We start from the raw sequence: 21,519 nt of genomic DNA on the forward strand, positions 1-21,519 counted from the left end.
GCAGTCTGGGGTGGGGAGCAGGTGGTCGGAGGAAAGGACTACAGAGGCGAGAGGATGACAGGTCTGACAGTGACTAGGCACCAGCTGTATATGTTACACATGCCAGCTCCTTTAATTGGCACCATAAGCCTGAGTTGTGGCACTGGGTTCAGTGCAGTTCTTAGCCCCATTTCACAGATGAACAAACTGAGGCCTCCAAGAGGTGCTATGAACCTTTGCAAATCAGTTGTCTAAGTGCAGTTTGGCTGGGTGTTGGAGGGAGAGAACATTTACTGGGTGCTGAGTGCTGTCTGGGAGTTGGTTCACTTAATCCTCAACAACCCTATGAGGTAGCTGCTGTCTACACCCCTGTTTCTCAGAGGAGGAAACTAAGGCTCAGAGTGAAGGAGGTCTCTTGCTCAAGGGCATAGGGAAGATCTGAATTTAGGTTTAGGGCAGAAAGAATGGGCCAGGGCTGGGCTGGGAAGGGCATAGCAGCTGTTAATAGAAGGGGTCCCCTGAGGAGGAGGGGAGTTAAGAAGCCCCTCTCTAGCTCCCCCATCCTGTATTCAGACACAGGCACTTCTGTGACATCCCTCCTTCACCACCCTCTGCCCCTAGACCTCAGCAGGCAGGCTCTGGGGTTTTCCTGGACAACTCTTTTGAGACATGTGTTAATTTCACAACATGGACATAAGTGTACCTCCTCCTGGTACCTCCTGGGGCTTCTGCAATGTTACCCTCTCCTCTTTCCCATCTGGTTGTTAACTCCCTGGGAAGGCCCAAGCTTGGGGCAGCAGAAGGAGCCTCCTGAATACCACATCCAAGCACAGAGAGGTTGTGTCACCAGCCCAAGATCACCCAGCACAGCAGGAGACATGGTCCAGCATTTGGGCCTTGGCCCCTCCAACCCTACCCATGCGGCCCTCTGTCTGTCCACAACAGCCTGTCCACACTTCAGTCTCACAATGGAGGGGAAGCTGAGACCCGCCCCACCGCAGGGCCCAGCAAAGCCCTGGGTCCGATCTAGCGCCCAGGAGAACAAGAAGTGAGGTCACTGGTTCCAGGGTTTCTGCTGCCCTTTGGGTCTTCCAGCTCCTTGGGTCAGCTGCAGGCACCGGTCGTAGAATGACGTGGGGGCCTTTGGGTGCTCTGAAGGCCTTGCCTGCCTGTGGTGAGCGCTCGACCCCTGGAGCTGGCGTCGCCTCTGCTGAAGTTGCCGCAGGTGCCAAGCTGACACTCTTATGGCCCTGGGGTCACTGGAACAGCTGTGGGGACAGAAGAGGGGGACAGGGGGTCATAGCTGGCAAGAAACCCACCCTGCTCTGCACACAGGGCAACCAAGACCCAGAGAGGAGCAAGGATGGGGCTGGGGTGGGAGCGGTTACACTTAGCAGGGTACCTAATCTGGTACCTAGAGGCTGGCTTCTGCCCTAGATGACTGCAGAAACCTGGGCCACTGAGCCTTAGTTTCCCTACATATGAAATAGGAAAAGTAACAAGGAGTTGGTTTTGAGGATCAGAATTCAAATGAGATTGTGGCTTAGGAGGAAGAGTTCAGGAGGCGCTTCACTAGCTGTTCTGCAGGCCTTGCCTACACACATCACACACAACACGCCCTGGTGTCTGCCTCCATTTCACAGGTAATGAAATGGAGGTGTGGACAGGTGACTCAGCTGGCAAGGTCACACAGGAAGTAGATGACGGAGCTGAGATGCAACCTATGTGGGCCCCTGACCCGCTCCATCACCCTCTCAGCCCAGGTGCATAAAGAGGGGAGAGGCAACCCACCCCGTTGGAGAAGTCCCACGTCCCTCCTGGCCCTTCCGTCACCTACTCTTTGACCTCAGCACAGTCCAGCGGAGGGGCCAATTTGAAGCAGGTCATTCCCAGCAGCTCCTGAAGCATGATGGCACCCACGGGTGGGTTGTAGAACCTCAGGAAGCGGGCCAGCCTGAGGACAGAGGCAGGTTCAGACTGGGGCAGGGCCTTCCCAGCCTGGAGTCCCTTCCCGCTGCCTGGCAACAGGCAGCCCACCCGCCAGAGGTGCGAGCAGGCCTCACCGGCGTGTGCAGTTGCAGTGGAAGAGGGGGTCCCAGGCGCTGTTGAACAGCTGGAACTTGGTCTCCTGGGGCCCGATCTGATGCTCACACCGGTCCAGGTGGCGGAAGCTGCGGCAGGCCTGGTGGACACCTGGGGGCAGGTGCAGTGGTGAGGGGGGCCCCGTCCCACATTGAGGTCTCACTGGTGCCCGCTGCCCTCTGGCACAGGCTCAGTCCCATACACACAGCGTCCCTTCATCTCCTGTCCTCTGTGCTCTCAGAGTGCTTCACACGTAGAGGAGACACACACACACACACACACACACACACACACACACACACACGGAGCAGTACTGCCACTGCGGAAGCCCAGAAAGGTAAGAGTGCTCAGAAAAGGTTTCCTGGAGGCAGAGGCTGCTAAGCTGATGCTGAAAGAGGAAGACTCAGGGAGAATGCCCCTGGGAGCAGGAGCGGCATGTGCAAAGGCCCACCGGCAGGAGAGAGCAAGCAGCTTCAGAGGAAACAAATGCAGTTTGTGAAGCTTGAATTTTGACTGGGGAGTAGGGTTTGCAAGACCAGCACCCAAAGACCCCTGGGTGTTGGGTCTCCGTGGTGGGGGCTCAGTGGGGAGTCCCCTGGTCAAGATTGCAGCTTATGAAAATCCCTCTGGCTGTAATGTGGTTTGATAGGTGAAGTTGGGAGTCGCTGGAAGGAGTTCAGAGCAAGAAAGGAAATAACACAGGGTCCCCCCAATCCCATACAGAGGCTCCTCTTTACCTCAGGTGCCCCCAAAGTTAGGTTAGGTTCTGCGCTCACCCTGAGGCCCCTGGAGGCCTGGATCGGTGACCTCTAGCTGGACTCTGGGGAGCATGGCAGGCCCAGGGGAGGCCACAGGGGCCTGGAGGGCTGTGGCCTTGGCTTGACTGGGGTGCCTGGACTCTCTCTGCTGTGCTGGCCACTTCTGAGGACGCTGCATCAGCTGAGGCTGGCTGGGGGCTGTGTTCTGGGGGCTGGGAGTTGAGGGGATGGCAGGGGAGCTCCAAGAGGCATTGTAGAGGGTCCTGGGCTGAAGACGAGCGAGGGGCACAGAGCCGTACCTTCTACACCTGGGAGGCAGCACACGGTGGCATTGGTCACCCAGAATCGTCCCTCCCAGACGGCCCCAGGCTCATCTCCATGGAGATCAGGGCTCTTCCAGTCCCATCCCCTCATCCCACAGCCCACTGGGTTGTGCGGGGCACCCAGGGAATGTCTGTGTCCTGGGCCCCCACCCACTCCCTGAGGAGAGGACAGGGAGGACAGGATGAGACATGGTTCCCTGGAGGATGGACATACAGACCGGCCTCCCCCCCAGCCTTGGAGCCCCAGCTCCCCCACCCTGGCTGGGAAGGGGGTCAAAAGGGGAAGCAACGTACCCGCCCCACCAGTACCACTCCACACAGGCCTCCTGCTCCTCCAGCACAAAGCAAGGGATCGCCAGCACGTTGAAGAAGACCACGCCCACGATGTCGGAGACGGAGTCCCGCTGGTTCTGCAGGCACTGCTGGAACCTGCCCCAGAGCCAGTGCTCAGTCCCCGGACCTGGCTCCTCTCCCAGACCACCCAGCCACCACTACCAGACAGGTGACGCGAGGTCCGAGAATCTCACCTCCTGTTAAACCACAGCTTCCCCACTGCACAGGGGAGTCTGGCTGGCTGATCCTTTGGGACTCTCTGGAGCCCAGACTCTGCACCCAGTAACTGGATAACCCCACCCTGAGCTCCCAGCCCTCCCTGCCCACCGCTAACTAACCTGGCATCACAGCTGCAGTGGGAGATGGTGTGGAATCGGTAGTTCCGGATGCCGTAGTTGTACTGGAAGGGTGAGACCGTCTGGGGGCAGTAGTCATGTTCCTGGCAGCAGAGATCAGGGCCCTCGAAGACCCCTGCAGGGAGCAAAGGGGGCACTGGCTCAGCAGTCCCAGGACTCTGGGCACCACATGCCAGCTCTGCCCACATGGTGTCGGGAGCAGAGACACCTCTGTGTCTCCCTCTATGGGACTCACAGTTCCAACACTTGAAGAGAACACCCCGGTACAGCCCCTGCTGGGCAACGCCAAGTGCCAGGGAGCCCACCCAGGAGCCCTTGTCCCTGGAAAAATCTTTCTCAGGTGAACAGGTGTCTGCCTCTAGAGTTCTCAGGCTCGCATCCCAAGTAAAACTCCAAAGTTCCGAATGTGTGTGAGATGGGATGGCAAACAGTAGGGTGCAACCTCACTGGCGCGATGAGGCATTGTCAGGATGCCAACCTGCTCCAATGTAAGCGCCAAGTCCTCCCCCAGCCCTCTGCACGTAAGCGCAGACAGCTGTACCGAGAAGTGCAAAAAAGCCATGCGTGCTTTCCACCACCCGAGCAATAACGCCCTTTACTGAGCATCTTCCAAACGTCTGGCACTTCCCACCCCAGCACACAGCAGGCCTGGGAGGGAGTTATCACTTTTACTGTACAGGTTCAGAGAGGGGAAGTGACTCATTCAGCTTGGAAGCACTAAGCTGGGATTTGAACCCAAGCCTTTGGGTCTCCTCGTCCAGTTGGCTGGGCATCCTGAACCCATAAATCCTCCTCTTGGGTAATGGCTTTTTGGCTCAGCCCAACCCATGGGCACAGTCCATGGGGTCGCTAAGAGTTGGACATGACTGAGCAACTTCACTTCCACTTTTCACTTTTCATGCACTGGAGAAGGAAATGGCAACCCACTCCAGTGTTCTTGCCTGGAAAATCCCAGGGACGGCAGAGCCTGGTGGACTGCCGTCTATGGGGTCGCACAGAGTCAGACACGGCTGAGCACGTGCGCACATTTTCCAGATAAGGAAACTGAGGTTCAGAGTAGCTAAGTCACTCCCTCAGGACATGCAGCCTTGGAGAGTGGATGCCAGGGCTAAAGCCTACGCTTCCTCCCCCATCAGCCACCCAGTCCACACCCCGAGGTCTCACCCAGCTCCGTGGAGTTCCTGGCAGAGTCCCCGACTCCACACCACAGCGTGCCAGGCATAGTCCAGCCCCTCTTCACCCGCTGGTGCCGGATGCCAGGCTCTCCACTCTGTCCTGCGGCTCGCTTCTCCCTGGTCCCCGCTGGACTCTCAGCAGGCCCTTGGCAGGCCTCCCACTGGCTCTGAAGGATGGCCAGGGCTCTCTGCAGCTCAGGTCCAGGGGTGTGGATGAAGGAGCCCCGGGTGAGCTCACCAGCACAGAGCGCACGGAAGGCTGCAGTGAGCTCTGGCTCATCCTGCCGGCTACACACCTGCAATCTCCCGTGCCCATCCCAGCGGGCATGGAACAGAGCTCGTCCCTGGACATCCTTGCCCAGGAAGCTCAGGGATCCCAAAGGGATGCTGGCGATGGGCCTGACCAAGTGGCAGGAGGTGGTGTGCAAGTGCAGGGCAGGGGAGCCTCCCGGAACCACTCCCAGGAAGCTCAGCACCCTCAACAGTGCCACTAGAACCCCCATCCTGCCCTGGCCCAGCCAGACAAAGCCCTCGGGAAGCCTACCCTGGTGGGCCCACGAGGCAGCAACTCTGCAGTCGCCGAGCGGAAGCGGGGGCCAGCCGAGCCGGTGCTGCGGCACCAAAGAATGGAGCTTTGGGAAGAGTAGGAAGCAGGCTGGAGTATGAGGTGATCCGGGGCTTGTAACCGAATCCACCGGCTAGGCAGGCCGCTGATTGGCTGAGGAGTACACTTGCCGGGGCCCACGCCCCCACGCAGCCGGGGTTTCTCCTCCACGCCTTTCAGTCACCTGCCGCTGCCGGCCCAGCCCTCCTGGATGGGGACGGTAGGAGCCAAAGCCCTGGGACCTGGGGGAGGGGGACAGGAGGGATGTCTGCGTCTCCCTGGGTGCGGGAGGAGTGTCCAGGGGCTCAGAGGAGGCTCCTGAACTCGCCTCATCACCCCGCCTCAGGGATGGCTGCCATGCCCACCTCCGCGAAGCTGGCGGAAGGCCACATGGCTCTGCCAAAGCTGGGTAAAGGAGACGAGGGCAGGGCTGGGGCTCTGTGGCACCCCCTCGCCCGGGAGCTCTGAGGCTTCCGGGAAAGGGAGCATCCATCCTCCGGCCGATTGGGGTGCTCCCCCTGCCCAGTCCTGGTTCTAGGAAAGGCACTCAGCACACTCAGGGAACAGAGTCCCAGGCCTGCCCCTTCCTGGACTCCAAGCACAAGCGTGGCCCAGTAGCAGCCCTCCTGGTCTGATTGACGGTGTAGACACAGCCACCGCAGACTTTGAAAGCAACTCTGGGCTGGGCAGATACTTCGGGCTTGAGGAGATGGAGGTCCCGGAGGTGGACCAGGGGGCTGGGACTGCAAGCACGTCCATGCTCGCACTGCACTCACCTGGGGACACGGCAGGCCATCCTGTGTCCTGCAAGAGACCTGGGTGGACTCTGCATCAGGGAGGGGCTACACCCAGCGGATGTTCCTGTATCTCAAAGCTGATGTGTTATTCAGCTTCCAACCAACTGGGAAAGCTGGGTACTTACAACCCACGTGCAGATGAAGAAACTGAGAATCAATGAGGGTGAGGAAACCTCAGCTGACAGTCAGAGCCCAGCTCGGGACAGGTTAGAGGCTGGGAGTGCAGCTCTTGGGGGCTCTGCGGGGAGGTCAGAGCCGGCTGGGACAGTGTCTCTTCTGTTCTGCCCATCAGCCTACTGCTCCCGTAACATCCCCTCAATCTCCACCTGGGTCTCTTCCAGGAAGAAGGGCCCCAGTGGGGGCAGAGGTGGGGAAGGGGAGCTCCCCAGGGCAGAGGAGGGAGAAGGAAGCTACAGGCTATGCAAACGCATCTCTGGCTTCAGCACCAGTCTGGGTCTGTAGCTCAAAAGGTCATAGGTGGGGACAGTGAAGAGGAGGGGGAGAGGGGGAGGGGCGCCCAGCATCCAAACTCCTTCTCTCCAGAGGCTGGGAAAGGGAGTGTAGGGTAGAACAAGTGGTGGCTGGAAGGATAGGGATGCCTGGGGTTCCCAAAGGCAGGGACTGAACACAGAGGGGGTCCCTCTGGGAAGAAGTCTGATGTTCCCACCGTTCTGGGAACTTTCCCAGCGTAAGACCCTGTCACACACCTTGCCCTCCTTTTTTATATTACAGAACCTTTTCGTGCTGGTTACAACCCAGGGAGTCTGGGAGGTTCCCCGGGCAGGAACCAGACTTTCAAGGTGGGACAGATCAAGCTTGGGTCCTGGCACAGTGTGACTTCAGGCTTGGAAGTCTCAGCTTCTCTGAGCCTCCATCTTCTCATCTGTGTGACGGGCATACTCACAGTGGCCACTTCACAGGACCCTGGGCACAGTGCCTAGCATCTGAAACGCTGTCACTGAAGCCAGAAGAAGGCGCATCCGCGAGGTTTCAGGGCCACAGCATCTGCGGCAGGGAGTCCTGGTTAGGCCCCTGCCGGGCGATGTGACTGCAGGTTGGTCCCTGCCTCTCTCGGGGTCTCAGCTTCCTGCTCTGTTCAGTGCGGGGTGCTGTGGAGCTGACCTTTGAGGTCTCTTCCTGCCTGGGCCCCAAAGGGAGGCAGGCTGGGGCCTGCCCGGGGCCTTGAGGGAGGGGTCACTGGATTTTCCCTTTAGATTAACCGGCAGCCACGTCAGCTGGACAGGCTCTGGGGCCGTGCTTCCCCCGGGGGCACCCCTCAGCGGCCTCGGAGCAGAGGGTGAATTTTGATTCTTGTGTAGTCGATTTACAGTGTTGTGTTAGTTTCTGTAGTACAGCAAAGTGATTCAATTACACACACGCATTATTTTTCATATTCTTTTCCATTTTAGTTTAGAACAGGATATTGAATACAGTTCCCTGTGCAAAACAATAGGACTTCTTTGTTCATCCATTGTATATGTAATAGTTTGCATCTCGAACAGGAATTTTTTTAAAGTACACTGAGAGCTCACTCAGTGCTAAGCCTGTTCCTTTTCCTTACAACATTCTGAGGTAGGACTAAATCTTTCCATTTCAAAAGGGGAGGAAATGGAGGCTTCTGTAGGTGACACTTCTGTCTGAAGTCACACAGCTAGTAAGCATCGGACCTTTGGACACTCTCCAATCAGAGATCAGCAGAAACACGCCCGTGGCTGAACAAGTTGGGTTTATTATTTGTTACAGCAAAGCGGGGGATGTGAACTCTGAGAAACACTAGGGCATCTCAGTAACACAGTCTTAGGAAGGTCATTTAGGATTTGAGCTTGTGAGAGTAACTTGAGGATAGGCTTTAGGAAGTAGGGCTTCCAATCAAGGAATGGATAGGAGACCTGAACAGACATTTCTCCAAAGAAGACATACAGATGGCCAATGACATGGAAAGCTGCTTCACATCACTAATTATTAGAGAAATGTCAATAAAAACTACAATAAATTATTACATCACCTCACTCAGAATGGCCATCATAAAAATGATGACAAATAATACATGTTGGGGAGGGTGTGAAGAAAAGGGAACCCTCTTACCCTGTTGGTAGGAATCTAAGTTGGTTCAACCACTGTTTAAAGCCATTTGGAGAGTCCTCAAAAAACTAAAAATGGAATTACCACATAATCCATCAATCCCACTCCTGGACATGTATCTGAAAAAGATATAAAGTCTAATTTGAAAAGATACATGCACCCCAGTGCAGCACTATTTACAATAGCCAAGACATGGAAGCAGTCTAAATGTCCATCAACAGATGAATGGATAAAGACATGCATATATATACATATACATACATATACAAAATGGAATATTATTCAGACTTTCAGCTCAGTTCAGTTCAGCTGTTCAGTTGTGTCTGACTCTTTGCAACTCCATGGACTGCAGCACACCAGGCCTCACTGTCCATTATCAACTCCTGGAGCTTGCTCAAACTCATGTCCATCAAGTTGCTGATGCCATCCAACCATCTCATCCTCTGTCATCCCCTTCTCCTCCTGCCTTTAATCTTTCCTAGCATCAGGGTCTTTTCCAATGAGTCAGTTCTTTGCATTAGGTGGCCAAAGTATTTGGAGTTTCAGCTTCAGCTTCAGTCCTTCCAAGGAATATTCAGGACTGATTTCCTTTAGGATCAACTGGTTGGATCTCCCTGCAGTCCAAGGGACTCTCAGACCTTAAAAAGAATGAAATATTGCCATTTGCAGAAACATGGATGGACCTAGAGGTTGTGATACTAAATGAAGTAAGTCAGGGAAAGAAAGACAAATATTATATGATATCACTTATATGTAGCATCCAAACAAATAATACAGATTCACTTAACAACAAAATGGAAACAGACTTACAAATGAAGAAAACAAACTTATGTTTATCAAAGGGGAAAGGGGAGGAAGAGGGATAAATCAGGAGGATGGGATTAACAGAGACACAACTATATATAACATAGATAAGGGATCTGTGCTCTCACAGCCAAGGGATCAGGCTTGATTCCTGGGGGGAAGCTAAAATCCCACAAGCTGCTTGGTGTGGCTAAAAAATAAATAAATTTTAAAAATTGAAATAAACAACAAGGATGTACTGTTTAGCACATGGAAGTATATTCAGTACCTTGTAATAACCTATAATGGAAAAGAATTTGAAACTGTACATTTGAAACTAACACAATATTGTAAATCCACTATAGTTAAATAAGGAAGCAGCGTTTTAATTTGGATCAGATGCTGTGTATGACTGGGTATGTTGGTAAATCTTATCTAGAACAAGGGACTAGACGGGGGCTAAAGCTGTAATTGACGAAAAAATAGCAATCTCTATATAAGCCATGGTAGGGAAATACTTGGTCATTCTTGTGCTTTGGACGATGTTCTTCGTTTTGTCTGATTCAGACATGATTATGAAAGGTTTTGTTAATGTCTTGATCCATCACAGTCATGGAGTGGCCTTGCCTGATGCTGATGTTCTGTGCTTTGCTTTTATGGTGAACAGAACACCAAGGGCTCCCTGTGAGTGTCAGCCTAGCTCCTGAATATCAGGGACTACTTTTCTGTTTCTCAGAGCCTGAACTCAAATCCAGGTTCATGTGACTAGAATCATCTCCTGTGTCTGCAGGAACTTGAAGAGAAGGATGGCAGATAAGGAATTTCCTTTATGAGTTTATTTCATCTACTGCCTTCATCTCCTAGTCAGACTCAGCCCCTCAGACAGTCCCTGGGATAATGGTAGGCACTTAATAAAAAAATGCTTGTTGAATTAATGGAACAATGAAGATGAGTGTTAAGAACTCCAGAGAGCAATGTCTGGGTGCGAACTGCAGCTCTATCATCTTTCAGTATGTCATCTAGAGACTGTTAATTAAATGATAAAATTGCATAAGCTTTTAAAAGCTCTTCTTTACCATTTGTAAAGCAGAGGTAATGACCAAAACCATTCACAAGACTGCTGTGAGGATCAAATGAACCATTGTGCACAGTGTGCTTAGGCAAGCTCGGTAAATGTTTGCTATTAATATTTTCAAGCCAAGTAGCCCATTAGTTTTGTTATTGTATGTTTAACATTTTGCCTGCTAGGCATGAAAGCAAAGATCTTGTCTTCTTTTCTACTGCTTCACCATGCCAAGCACACAAATGTTTGATACGTAAATAAGTAAATTGGCTAGGACCCAGGCTCTCCCCTCATTTTGAGGGTAAATTTTAATTTTTATATAATTTCTGTCAAGTGAAATAAAAACACACAGTATGAGAGTGGTCAGTTCCAATTTTATTGAGGACTTACTAAGGACTATAGCCCAGGAGGAGATAGCCTCTTAGAGGAACTGCTCCCAAATGATAGTGGAGGTTGGTATATATGTGACTTTTATATCTAAAATCACATATATAAATTGTAAAATTGTATAAATCTAAAATTGTGTGTGCAGTCAGGAGTTCCCTGGTGGTTCAGTGGTAAAGAATCTTCCTGCTGATACGAGAGATGCAGGTTCAATCCCTGGGTCAGGAAGCTTCCCTGGGGAAGGAAATGGCAACTTACTCCAGTATTCTTGCCTGGGAAATCTCATGGACAGAGAAGCCTGGTGGGCTACAGTCCATAGAGTCACAAAGAGTCGGACACAACTTAGGTGCAATCAAGTACACATCTTAATAGAAATTTGCTGAAAGTCACGAGAAATACATAAGTCAGTTAATGACAAATATTTTCCTAGCTATAATAATATGCAAGAAGTCAGGCTCCTAAAATTTTCTCCTGAAAATACCTAACCATCTGAAGGCCTGTTCTGCCCGTTTTCCCAGTGCAGAGTGCCTCGTTTCTGATCTCCACCCCCAAACTCCTTTCTTTGTGTGTCGGAGGTCAGAGACTACGGTGGCTAATGACTCAATCCTCGTAGAACCAGGTGTCAAGAGAGTTTCTTCAGTTGATATTTAAAACTAAAAAGTTGCAAAAAATATGTAAGGAACTTCCACATATCCTTCACCTAGATTCACCACTTGTTTACATTTTGCCTCATTTGCTTATTCTCTCAATTTTATACATTTTTTCTGAATCATTTGAAATTAAGTTGGAGACATTGTGCCCTTTATCCCTAATAAGTCAGTGAGTACTTCCTAAGAAAAGGGGAGTTCTCTTAACATATAACAGAAATACAATGATCAAATGTAGAAATTTTAACACTGATACAATTTGTAATAACAGCAAAACCATGTCCATATTCAAATTTGATCTCTTCCAGGAGACACATGATCTTTACTTGACCTATAACTGGTGATGTTAACTCTGATCATTTTGATTCACTTGTCTTGCAAGGCTGCTGCTGCTGCTAAGTCGCTCAGTCCTGTCCGACTCTTTGAGACCCCATGGACTGCAGCCTACCAGGCCCCTCCACCCATGGGAATTTCCAGGCAAGAGTACTGGAGTGGGTTGCCTGCAAGGCTAACCTCTGTAAAATTCCTATTTTCCCTTTGCAGTCAATAAGTAATTTATGGGAGACCCTTTACTGTGTAACCATCCTGTTCCTCCAGGTTTACCATCCATTACTGGTTTTCTAACTCCATCATATTTGTTAGTCAGCATTCTACTAAAGGGTTTCCCAGGTGGCGCAGTGGTAAAGAATCCACCTGCCGATGCAGGAGAGGCAAGAGACATAGGTTCCATCCCTGGGGTCGGGAAGATCCTGTGGAGTAGGAAATAGCAAGCCCGCTCCAGTATTCATGCCTTGAAAAATTCCACGGACAGAGGAGCCTGGTGGGCTACAGTTCATGGGGTCAGAAAGTCCAACACGGCTCTCTCTCTGTCTCTCTTACACACACACACACACACACACACACACACACACAGAGTCTACTAAAAGGAAGAATTTTTCCTCCTCCCCCGTTTATTTAATCACTTCTTTATTTATATCAGTAAAGACTCATTGGGTTACCATTTTAGTCAATCAGTTATATACTCTGTTACTCTTATCATGGATTTTGCTCAAATTCCTCCAATTTGGCCAGAGGGATCTTCAAGTTAGCTCATGTATCCTTTGACATATTCTCGTCAGTCTGATTCCCATTATCCTTACACATTCCGTTCCAAAATGTTCCAAGCTTGTCTGAGCTTTCCATGGTCACACCTCGGCTTTCTCAAAGGCTTCCAGACAGTCCTTGTGTTTTTTTCCTTCCTCCCGGCAGGCGGAACCTTAGAGCCCAGGTTCTGGCCCGGAGCACAGCGCAGTGGACCAACCTCTTCCGGTTTGGGCCGGAAGTTCCTCGGAAAGCGGCGGCTTTGCGTCAGCTGACCAGAGTCCGCGTAGGAGGGCTCTGAGGTCCGGCCGGACAGACTGACCCAGGTAAGAGACTGGCTGAGCGACCGACGGGCTGACAGGCTGGAGCGGCCTTGGCGGCGTTAACTGAGCAGAGGCAGGTACATAAGGGGTTGGGGGGTCAGCTCGGGGCCGCCCAGGTTGAGGGACGGGGACCAGTTTCCGCCCTCACTGGGCCTACGGACTTCGACACTTGAGCCAAGGAACGCAGAGACTTCAAGCCCGACTCTGGCGCAGGCCCTCTGTCCCAGGAGGGAGTTCAGGATTATGTCCAGTGATTACAGTTTGGGGAAACTGAGGGCTAAGTAGAGAGAAGGCTCCCACTAACTCTCCCCTCCAGTCAGGAACTCACTCAGACTCCCAGTCGAGGCCGCTTCTCACGTAGGGGGTGCTTTTAATGAGTTTGCCTCCAGTGGAGAGGCCGAGGCCGGGAAGCGCGCTGAATAGAGTTGGGCTTGGGAGTGAGAGACCAGAGTTGGAAACTTCTCCGCCAACAGCCAGTCGTGCTTTCCGTGCCAAGTCCTTTCCCCGTACCAGGCCTCAGTTTCCTCACTTGTAAAACAGGGCAGTTTCTCTAAATACGGTTCTCACAGCCTGTGCTTTGAAATGCCATGGGGTGTATACTTCACAGTTCAGGACTCAAATAAGAGCTCTAATTTAGAATCTGGGTCGGAACCGGGGAAACTGCATTTTGAACATACTCCTCGGGGGTCCTCTGCATACCCATGTTTGAAGCCCACTGATGGTAAGTGCTTGCTGTGGGTTCTAGAAACCCATTCTTTGCTTTAAGCAACTGGAACTCCTTCAGTATCTTTGGAAGAGGGTGGGATGGCGTGTAGCTCAGAAAAGAGCATTGGAAGGGAACTGTCATCAAAAACATTGTTATGGTGAAGAGAGCTTCCACTTCATCTTTGCTGTTGAAAGAGGCAGAAACTAGGACCAATAGGTGGATTCTACAGGAAGACAAGATTTTAATAAAAGAACTTAAGGCTGGTCACAGGGGACCAGCAATGGAATGAATTTCCTCCAGAGGTGGTGTACTTCCTGTCGAAGAAGTTTTTAGATGAAAGTCCTTTTCAACTTTAAAGTGGCTAATTGTAAGTCGTTATTTTGTGTCTTCTCTGGTGCTGACTTCTTTTTTTCTGCCCTCTTTTCTTAACATCTACGTCTCCCCAGCCTACATCTCCTAATAGTGAGGCTAGTGGGTTTGAATTTATGTAATCTCTTCCTTGTTCTATGTACCATCCTTTTCAAGGACTTTGGAATGGCCCATCTGATCAGGGCCATTAATGTTTGTTGAATGAATAACTAAGCAGGGTCCCCACCCCCTCGATTTGGAGCTTATTTTCCTAGAACAACTTGGAAATGAATCTGAAGACTTTGTGATTGATGAGGAAAAGCCAGTAAACTCTTTGGACTCAGAGTTGAGGAGCCTGTGTCTGAATGACCCCCTTGAGGTTGTTCAGGCCAGCCTCCCCCCAGCCCTAGGACATAAATCCCTCTTCCTCTCTCTAGCGGTGTGTTGTTATAGATGATGTGTCTACTGAGAGAATTTTTGCAATCTGTTGGCTAACTTCAGCATTAAAACCAGTCCTTTGAGGGACTTGACTTGCCAGTTCATCCTCACCAGTGATCTGTAGATAATGCTTCTAGCATGTCTTTAGTTTTCTAATTAAACGTCAGAGCTCCTTATTTTGTGATTTTCAAAACTCCAAGCAGATCCCTTTTTAAAAACCAGTTAGAATGCTTTGGTTGCCCAATGGAACAGAGGTTCCATGTTATGACCCAATCCTGCTGACATGCCTTTGCCAAAAAAAGGTTGGATTTGAGCCAAGACTTCCTGCTTGTGTTTATTCTTCCTCCCTTTTTTGTGTTTCCTAGAATTTTTTTTTTAAGTTGTGAAGTGCTTATTCAGATGTTATCTAGGTGCTGAGTAAAATGGTTTTAATTTGATGGTATCTTTAAAACTTTTCAATCTGAAGTTTTCCTTTTAAAAAAGTACCTTAATCAGCATTTCCATAGTGTGTTCTTCAGGCCGATAGTCTGAAGAGAAGCCTCTGAAAAAAGTATTCTGTGGTTAAAGTAAGTTTGGAAAAAGCTATGTATGAGTATCCCTTCTTAGAGCTTCTCAGTGTGTAGTATCTTGTCAAAAGCACTGAGACGTTGATAAGAAATGTGCCTAACCTTGTTTAATCTAGTATTGCCAAAATTGATGTGAAGCACTTTTTTTTTTTTTTTTGAGTAATTGAAGCACACTGGCAAATTCTGACCTAGAGCAGGAGTCTGCAGTCTTTGGCCTGTGGCCCAAATCTGACCCCACTGCCTGTTTTTGTGTGGCCTGTGAGCTGGGAATGGTTTTTACATGTTTTAATGGTGTAGATTACATCCAAAGAGGAAGAATATTTTGTGATATGTGAAAATCATAAGAAAATCAAATCTGTTTCTATAAATAAAGCTTTATTGGAACACAGCCACATCTGTTAACTTACATACTGTTTTTGGCAGCAAAGTGGAGTTAATTGCCACAAAAACCATTGATCTGCTAAATCTAAAGTATTTACTATATAGTGCTTTTCAGAAAAAAATTTGCCAACCGCTGACCTGCTCCATATACTTGTTTTTCTTTTTATTTTGAAATGATTTTAGACTTCCAAAAATAATACATAAACTTCAAGCGTACTCTTAACCCAACTGTCCCTAAGTTAACATTTACATAACCATGATAAAATTATCTAATAAATTTAGCATAAATACAGTCCTACTAACTAATCTATAGGCTTTATTCAAGTTTTGCCATTTGTTTCACAAATATCCTTTCTCTGTACCAGGATCCAGTCCAGTTAGTTTCCCACATTGCCTTTAGTATTAAGCCTTCTTAGTCTCTTCAATCTGAGACAGTTACTCAGTCTTTTTTGGCTTTCATGAATGTAAACTTTTTTTAAAAAGAAAACCTCATTTATTTATTCATTTATTTTTGGCTGTTCTGGGTCGTTATTGCCATGTGGACTTTTTTCTAGTTGCCGAGAGTGGGGGCTACTCTCCAGTTGTGGTGTGCGGGCTTCTCACTGTGGTGGCTTCTCTTGTTGCTAAGCACTGGCTCTAGGCATTCGGGCTGGAGTAGTTGGGACAAGTGGGTTCCGTAGTTGCAGCTTGCAGACTCTAGAGCACAGGCGCAATAGCTGTGGTGCACAGGTGTAAGCACTTCTTGGCATTTGTGCTCTTCCTGGATCAGTGTGGTGCCTCCTGCATTGGCAAGTACATTCTTTACCACTGAGGCACCAGGGAAGCCCGACTGTAAATTTTTGAAGAGAACTGGCGAATTATTTTGTAGATGTCTCTCAAATTTTTTGGTGGGGGTGGGGGGTGGGATAAAATTCACATATTATGAAATTCATCATTTTAATGTGTGAATGTTCACAAAGTTATGCAGCCTTCACCACTGTTTGAATTCCAGAGTATTTTCATCATCCCAAGAAGAATCCCTGTACATGTTAGCAGTTTCTCCCTGTTCTTCCCTCTTCCCACCCCCTGGCAGCCACTAATCTGGAATCCCATAGTCTGTGGCCTTTTGTTTCTGGCTTCTTTGATTAAGCGTAATGTTTTAGGCTTCATCCGTGTCATAGCGTGTGTCAGTGCTGCATCCCTTTGCACGGCTGAGTAATTTTCCACTGCGTGGATGTACTGTGTTTTGTTGTCAGTTGATTGACATTTAAGTTGTTTCTGCCTTTTAGTTGTTAATGACGTGCTGCTCTGAACGTTCATTTGCAAAGTTTTGTTTGAACATATTTTGAATTATTTTAGATGTGTATAGCTAGGAGTGGAATTGCTAGGTCATATGGCAACTCTGTTTTTTAACTTTTTGAGGACCTGCCTAACTGCTTTCCACAGCACCTCACCATTTTATATTTTCATTAGCAATATATGAGAATTCCATTTTGTCCACGCCCTGTTCAACACTTGTTATTGTCCTTTATTATTTTATTGTTTTTTCCACCCTAGTGGGTGTGATGTGGCATCTCATTATAGTAGTATTTGCATTTCCAATTTCCCTGAGACTTGACGATGTTGAATAACTTTTCACATGCATATTGGACATCCTTGTATCTTCTTTGGAGAAATGTCTACGCAGACCCGTAGCCCTTTTGTAATTGAGTTACTTGTTGTTGTGTACAATTTTGCATGTAAATATTCAGAGTTTGCAGATCCCTTGAATCCCCTTGAAGTAATTCAGTGTGAGCTGAACTGCACAGTCTGAGGCAATGCCAGTAACTCCCTGATCTGAATGCAGTTGGATTTGGACATGTTGAAGGGGCTTCCCAATGGCTTAGCGGTGAAGAATTCTCCAGCCAATGCAGCAGACACGGGTTCCATCCCTGGGTTGGGAAGATCTCCTGGAGGAGAAAATGGCAACCCACTTCAGTATTCTTGCCTGAAAAATCCCATGGACAGAGTAGCCTGATGGGCGACAGTTCATGGGGTCACCAAAGAGCTGGACACAACTGAGTGAGCATGAAGTTCAGAGTAAGTTGCCGTTTGAAACTGCTGACCACTCAGAGCTTGGTTCAGCCCCAACCACTGCTGACTGTGCAGAGCTGGGATGGCCGCGTCTAGTGAAAGGGGTACCGCAGCCTCACCCCAGACATGATAAGAACACTAGGAGATGCTGTCATTCCGGAGCTACTCTTGTGTTTGTCTGATCACAGGCAGGGACTCGAGGAGTCAGAGGTAGTTGGCAAAGTCGGGACTGGTGGTGGCCTTGGGCCGCTGCCTAAGTTGGCAGAGCTACCAGTGCCCTCACACACCTCTTGACTCCAGAGCATTCGGCTCTCACTAGAAAGTCTGGAAAACGCACACACCCCAGTAATTCTTCTTCTTCTTTTTTTTTAATTAAAAAAAATTTTTTAATGTCCATTTTTTAAGTCTTTATTGAAAATTTGTTACAGTATTGCTTCTGTTTTATGTTTTGCGTCTTTTAAATTTTTTGGTCAAAGGCATGTGGTATCTTAGCTCCCCAACCAAGGGTCAAGCCTGCACCCCCTGCATTGGAAGGTGGAGTCTTAGTCTCTGGACCACCAGGGAAGTCCCCACATCAGTAGTTCTAATTGTGAAAGTAATTTGTGCTCATACTAAACGTTTTGCAGAATACAGAAACTGCCAGACAGTTTTCTGCAGCAGCTGAACCATTTTACATTCCAACAAAAGTGTACAAGGGTTCCAATTTTTCCACCTCCTCACACCAGCTCTTGTGATCTTCTGGTTTTCTTTTTTTTTTTTGATAGTAGCCATCCTAATGGGTATGAGATAGCATGTCACAGTTTTGATTTGCATTTCCCACATAATTAGTGATGTTGAGCATCTTTTCATGTTGTTATCGGCCATTTGTATATGTTCTTTGGGGAAATGTCTTTTGAAGTCCTCTGCCCATTTTTGGATTAGATTGTTTTTTTGCTGTTGAGTTTTAGGAGTTCTCTATATATTCAGTGTATTGATCCCTCAGATACATGACTGGCAGATATTTTCTCCCACTCTGTAAGTTGCTTTCTTACTCTGTTGATAACGTCTTTTTTTTTCCCCCTCTTTGGCCTATGGCTTGTGGGATCTCAGTTCCTTGGCCAGGGATTGAACCCAGGCCACAGCAGTGAAAGTGCTAACCGCTAGACAGGGAACTCCCCTGATCTGTCTTATACATGCTCTTCTGATGGTCCTCCTTAGGAGAAGTGGGATCATTGTTTTTGTCAAGTATATGCTGACGTTATTAAAACTCTTAGGTTTGTTGTTAACTAATTAAATCTTGTCGACCTTATTCATTTTCTTGATATTCTATCTTTAGAGTTTTTCAGAGGTCCTCAGCTTCAGATAAAATTTGAATTAATGAGATTTTGCAGAATCTGAATTGAATAAGAATTCACTGGCCACGTGAAAACAAAGCAGAACTCTCACTTTGAAAAGTTTTTGGATGACAAAGCAAGGACAAACACAATCACCCCATTTGCAGGTGAGGACCCTGGCCTAGTTGAGAGGTCCAGCTGACAGCATCAGACTAGGCCCTCCAGCTCTAGATTGTTCCTCTCACTGTATTATCCTAGAAATTGCCCATGCTTGACTAGGACCTGTCCACTCTGAAGACCTTTTTTTGATACAGTGTTTTATCCAGTTATGTTGGTTTGAACTGCAAGTGTCAAATGCCCTTTGTTTATTGACATATATTTATTGAATATATACTGTGTGTCAGGTACTGTGCATGTGACGCTAGGAGGTGTTTGACTGGAGTAAGCAAGGCAGTTCAGTGAATAATTGATCCTTTGTGTGAGTAGTCTTGTCTCTAACACAGATCGGCACTAATCTAGGGAAACCTGAACTTCTTATGGTCCCATATCTGTAATCTTTTTTTTTTCTTTCATTTGTTGAGTTTTGGACAATGCTTAAGAAAAAAATTACTCTAAAATAGTTATGTAACATTTCCAGTTCTGAGAAACATCCCTGAAGAATGTCTTGTGCTTTTAGGACACTGATTTTCTACAGCTTTAGTTGGCTACAGTGACTCATCTTGAGTTGTACAGTTCAACCCATACACAGTTATGAGGTGCTCTTGAGGTGTCTAGCCCTGTGCTGAGTAAGGGACTTAGAGTCTGGGTCTGGACTTGAGAGGACACACAAATGAATCACCGAGGTACTTAATTGAGCACAGTGGCTTGGGAGTTGAAAGCTTTGCCTGTGACTGGTGCTGTGACCGTGGGCAAATGACCTAACTACTCTGTACCTCAGTCTAACATCGCAGGGGGTGCTATATATGGTGGGGAGTGTTTACCTAGAAGGCAGGTTGTGAAGATTAAATGAGACAGTTCATATAAAGGGCTGAGCACAGTGTCAGCCGATGTTACTCGTATTGATAATAGATACAACAGTTCCCTCCTGGTTGTAACACTGTTGGGGGAAGTCCGAGTTTGCCCAGGCCAAAAATCGTGTCCTGTTCTGGATTTGTTCATACACAGTTCTGCTGTCTCACCTACAATGCCTTCAAGGAATGATGCTCATTCAGGAAGGGAAGTTTTGACTCATTCATTCAGCAAATTAATCAAATAAATACCTGCTGACTGCATACCTCCGTGGGGAGTCTGAAGAAGCAGTTACACCTTCAGTGTGCTCTGTGAAACCGCACAGTGGAGGGGGATTAACTCTGTGCCAGCCCTCATTGTTTTCTCTCTTTAATCCCTCCAGCTACCCTGTGAGGAAGGTAATTGCCCCATTTTAACAGATGGGTAAAAAAGGCCTGAGAAGAAAATCACTGAGGTCATAAAGTGGTGGAGCTGAGATCTGAACCCAGAGCCATCATATTCTGTGCCATGATGATTTTTAAGGACAAAAGCCCATAAAAAGTTAACATTTTAAGACAGTGGTATAAGGAATGACAGAAGGCAGCCTTTTGGTCCTTGAAAGTTTGTGCTGGGTTATCCTTGCCTATGAAACCTGGTAAGCTTTAAGAAAAATCATTGACACTTGATGCCAAACAAGTTAAAACACTTTTGATTTAGAAATGATGGAAGATAGGACTTTCCTGGTAGTCCCCTGGTTGAGATTCTGTGCTTCCACTGCAGGAATCGTGGGTGTGATCCCTGGTCGAGAAACTAAGGTCTTGCATGCCACGCAGCACAGCCACAAACACAAAAAGGAAAAAGAAAAAAAAAAAAACAATAACAATAACTGGAAAAAAAAAAACCCCACCGAAAAACAAATAATTGAAGACAGTGTAAGAAAGTTGAAACAGCTGAGCCTAGAATTTCCACTCAAATATGTGTTATGTTTGGAAATTGTCATCTGTAAGGCCTAGTCCAGTGCATGGGATATAATGGGTTTTAATAGTTAAGTAGCAGATGAATTAGTGAATTTAAAATCTTCCCAAACTGCCAAAATTACCCTATTTTCCCCACGAGACTTAGGATGCGTTCTCTTTTGAAAACATGTATACTGTTGGCAAAGATGGGAGTAACAAGCACTCTTCTGTATTTTTCATGGGAGTAAAAATTGGCACATGCTTTTTCAAAGGCATTGGTACAAAATTAGAAATTTTAGATACCCTTTGACCTAGCAGTTCTGTGCTGGAATATGTCCGAAAGATGTAGTCTAGAACCATTGCTCTCCAAGGCCGAGAACAGAGTAACTAGGTTGCATGGATGAGAGAGACTTTTCAGTCTGATCCTTTTGTGCCTTTTGAATTCAGCCACATGAATGTTACTCACTAAAAATATAAATCAATAAAATTTTAAAATGTGAAATGTCTGAAATAATTATTATGCTAAGGATCATTACATGTTAGTATAGATTTCTTTAATCAGATTGCTTTCCTTTTTGTCCTGTACTAAGATCTGAAATTCTGGGACATTTAACATTTTCCCATATTTTTCTGTGTCTTAATAATGTAGTACTAAAAAAAAAATAATAATAATGTAGTACTTACTATGGAAAAAGTGGGAAGTACAGTTAAGTGTAAAAGCAGCTTTAAAAATTTGCCCATGGTTCCATTATCCAGATACCACTACAGATAATATTTGGGCCCATTCCAGTTTTTTTCTTTATCTTTTAACCTGTTAATATTATACAGTATGTTCAGTTTGGTATATAATTTTCTATTTTCCTTTTTTTTCCTTAACGTTATGTTATATAGAAAAGTTCCCACACAACCAAAATCCTCATAGAAGGGTAATTTTTAGTGGTCTTATAATTTGTCTTGTGAATGTACCAGTTTAGTTTAGCCAGGGGATGGGAGCTGGGTGGAG

At 47.7% G+C, this 21,519-nt stretch overlaps 2 protein-coding genes and 1 long non-coding RNA gene across 12 annotated transcripts in view; 1 reads left to right on the forward strand and 2 right to left on the reverse strand.

Annotated features, from left to right (window-relative positions):
• Nucleotides 1-89: 89 nt before the first annotated feature.
• Nucleotides 90-5,670, reverse strand: PLA2G3 (phospholipase A2 group III). The gene is made up of 7 exons (XM_012098065.4): nucleotides 4,996-5,670; nucleotides 3,814-3,946; nucleotides 3,437-3,571; nucleotides 2,838-3,127; nucleotides 2,043-2,172; nucleotides 1,817-1,933; nucleotides 90-1,247 (listed from the first exon to the last, which is right to left on the reverse strand). Exons 1-7 carry the CDS (start codon nucleotides 5,507-5,509, stop codon nucleotides 1,034-1,036), a joined length of 1,533 nt encoding a protein of 510 aa, XP_011953455.2. The 5' UTR covers nucleotides 5,510-5,670; the 3' UTR covers nucleotides 90-1,033.
• A 2,446-nt stretch (nucleotides 5,671-8,116) lies between these two features.
• On the reverse strand, nucleotides 8,117-12,631 carry LOC132658053 (uncharacterized). The gene is made up of 2 exons (XR_009597062.1): nucleotides 12,397-12,631; nucleotides 8,117-9,127 (listed from the first exon to the last, which is right to left on the reverse strand). It is a non-coding gene; the product is annotated as an uncharacterized LOC132658053 (long non-coding RNA).
• Nucleotides 12,632-12,715: 84 nt separating this feature from the next.
• RNF185 (ring finger protein 185) overlaps nucleotides 12,716-21,519 on the forward strand; it is a 29,426-nt gene continuing 20,622 nt past the window's right edge. For 3 of the 10 annotated variants that reach the window (XM_060401328.1, XM_012098067.4, XM_004017488.5), the window contains exon 1: nucleotides 12,716-12,846. The gene's annotated coding sequence lies outside the window, so the exon portion shown is untranslated. Of the gene's footprint in view, nucleotides 12,847-18,575; nucleotides 18,741-21,519 lie in introns of all 10 variants that reach the window. The other 7 variants (XM_027956809.2, XM_012098068.4, XM_004017489.5 and 4 more) reach the window with 4 other exon arrangements.

The sequence above is a fragment of the Ovis aries genome, chromosome 17, assembly GCF_016772045.2.
Source record: "Ovis aries strain OAR_USU_Benz2616 breed Rambouillet chromosome 17, ARS-UI_Ramb_v3.0, whole genome shotgun sequence".
Taxonomy (NCBI): Eukaryota; Metazoa; Chordata; class Mammalia; order Artiodactyla; family Bovidae; genus Ovis; species Ovis aries.

Bases quoted from the DNA above. Each gene is read 5' to 3' on its own strand.
- PLA2G3 (XM_012098065.4), bottom strand. From the start codon at position 5,509: ATGGGGGTTCTAGTGGCACTGTTGAGGGTGCTGAGCTTCCTGGGAGTG. The intron at 2,173-2,837 runs GTGAGCGCAGAA...ACCTGCCCCCAG, and splicing joins AGGCCTCCAGGGGCCTCAGG to GTGTCCACCAGGCCTGCCGC. The intron at 1,934-2,042 runs GTGAGGCCTGCT...CTCTGTCCTCAG, and splicing joins CACTGCAACTGCACACGCCG to GCTGGCCCGCTTCCTGAGGT.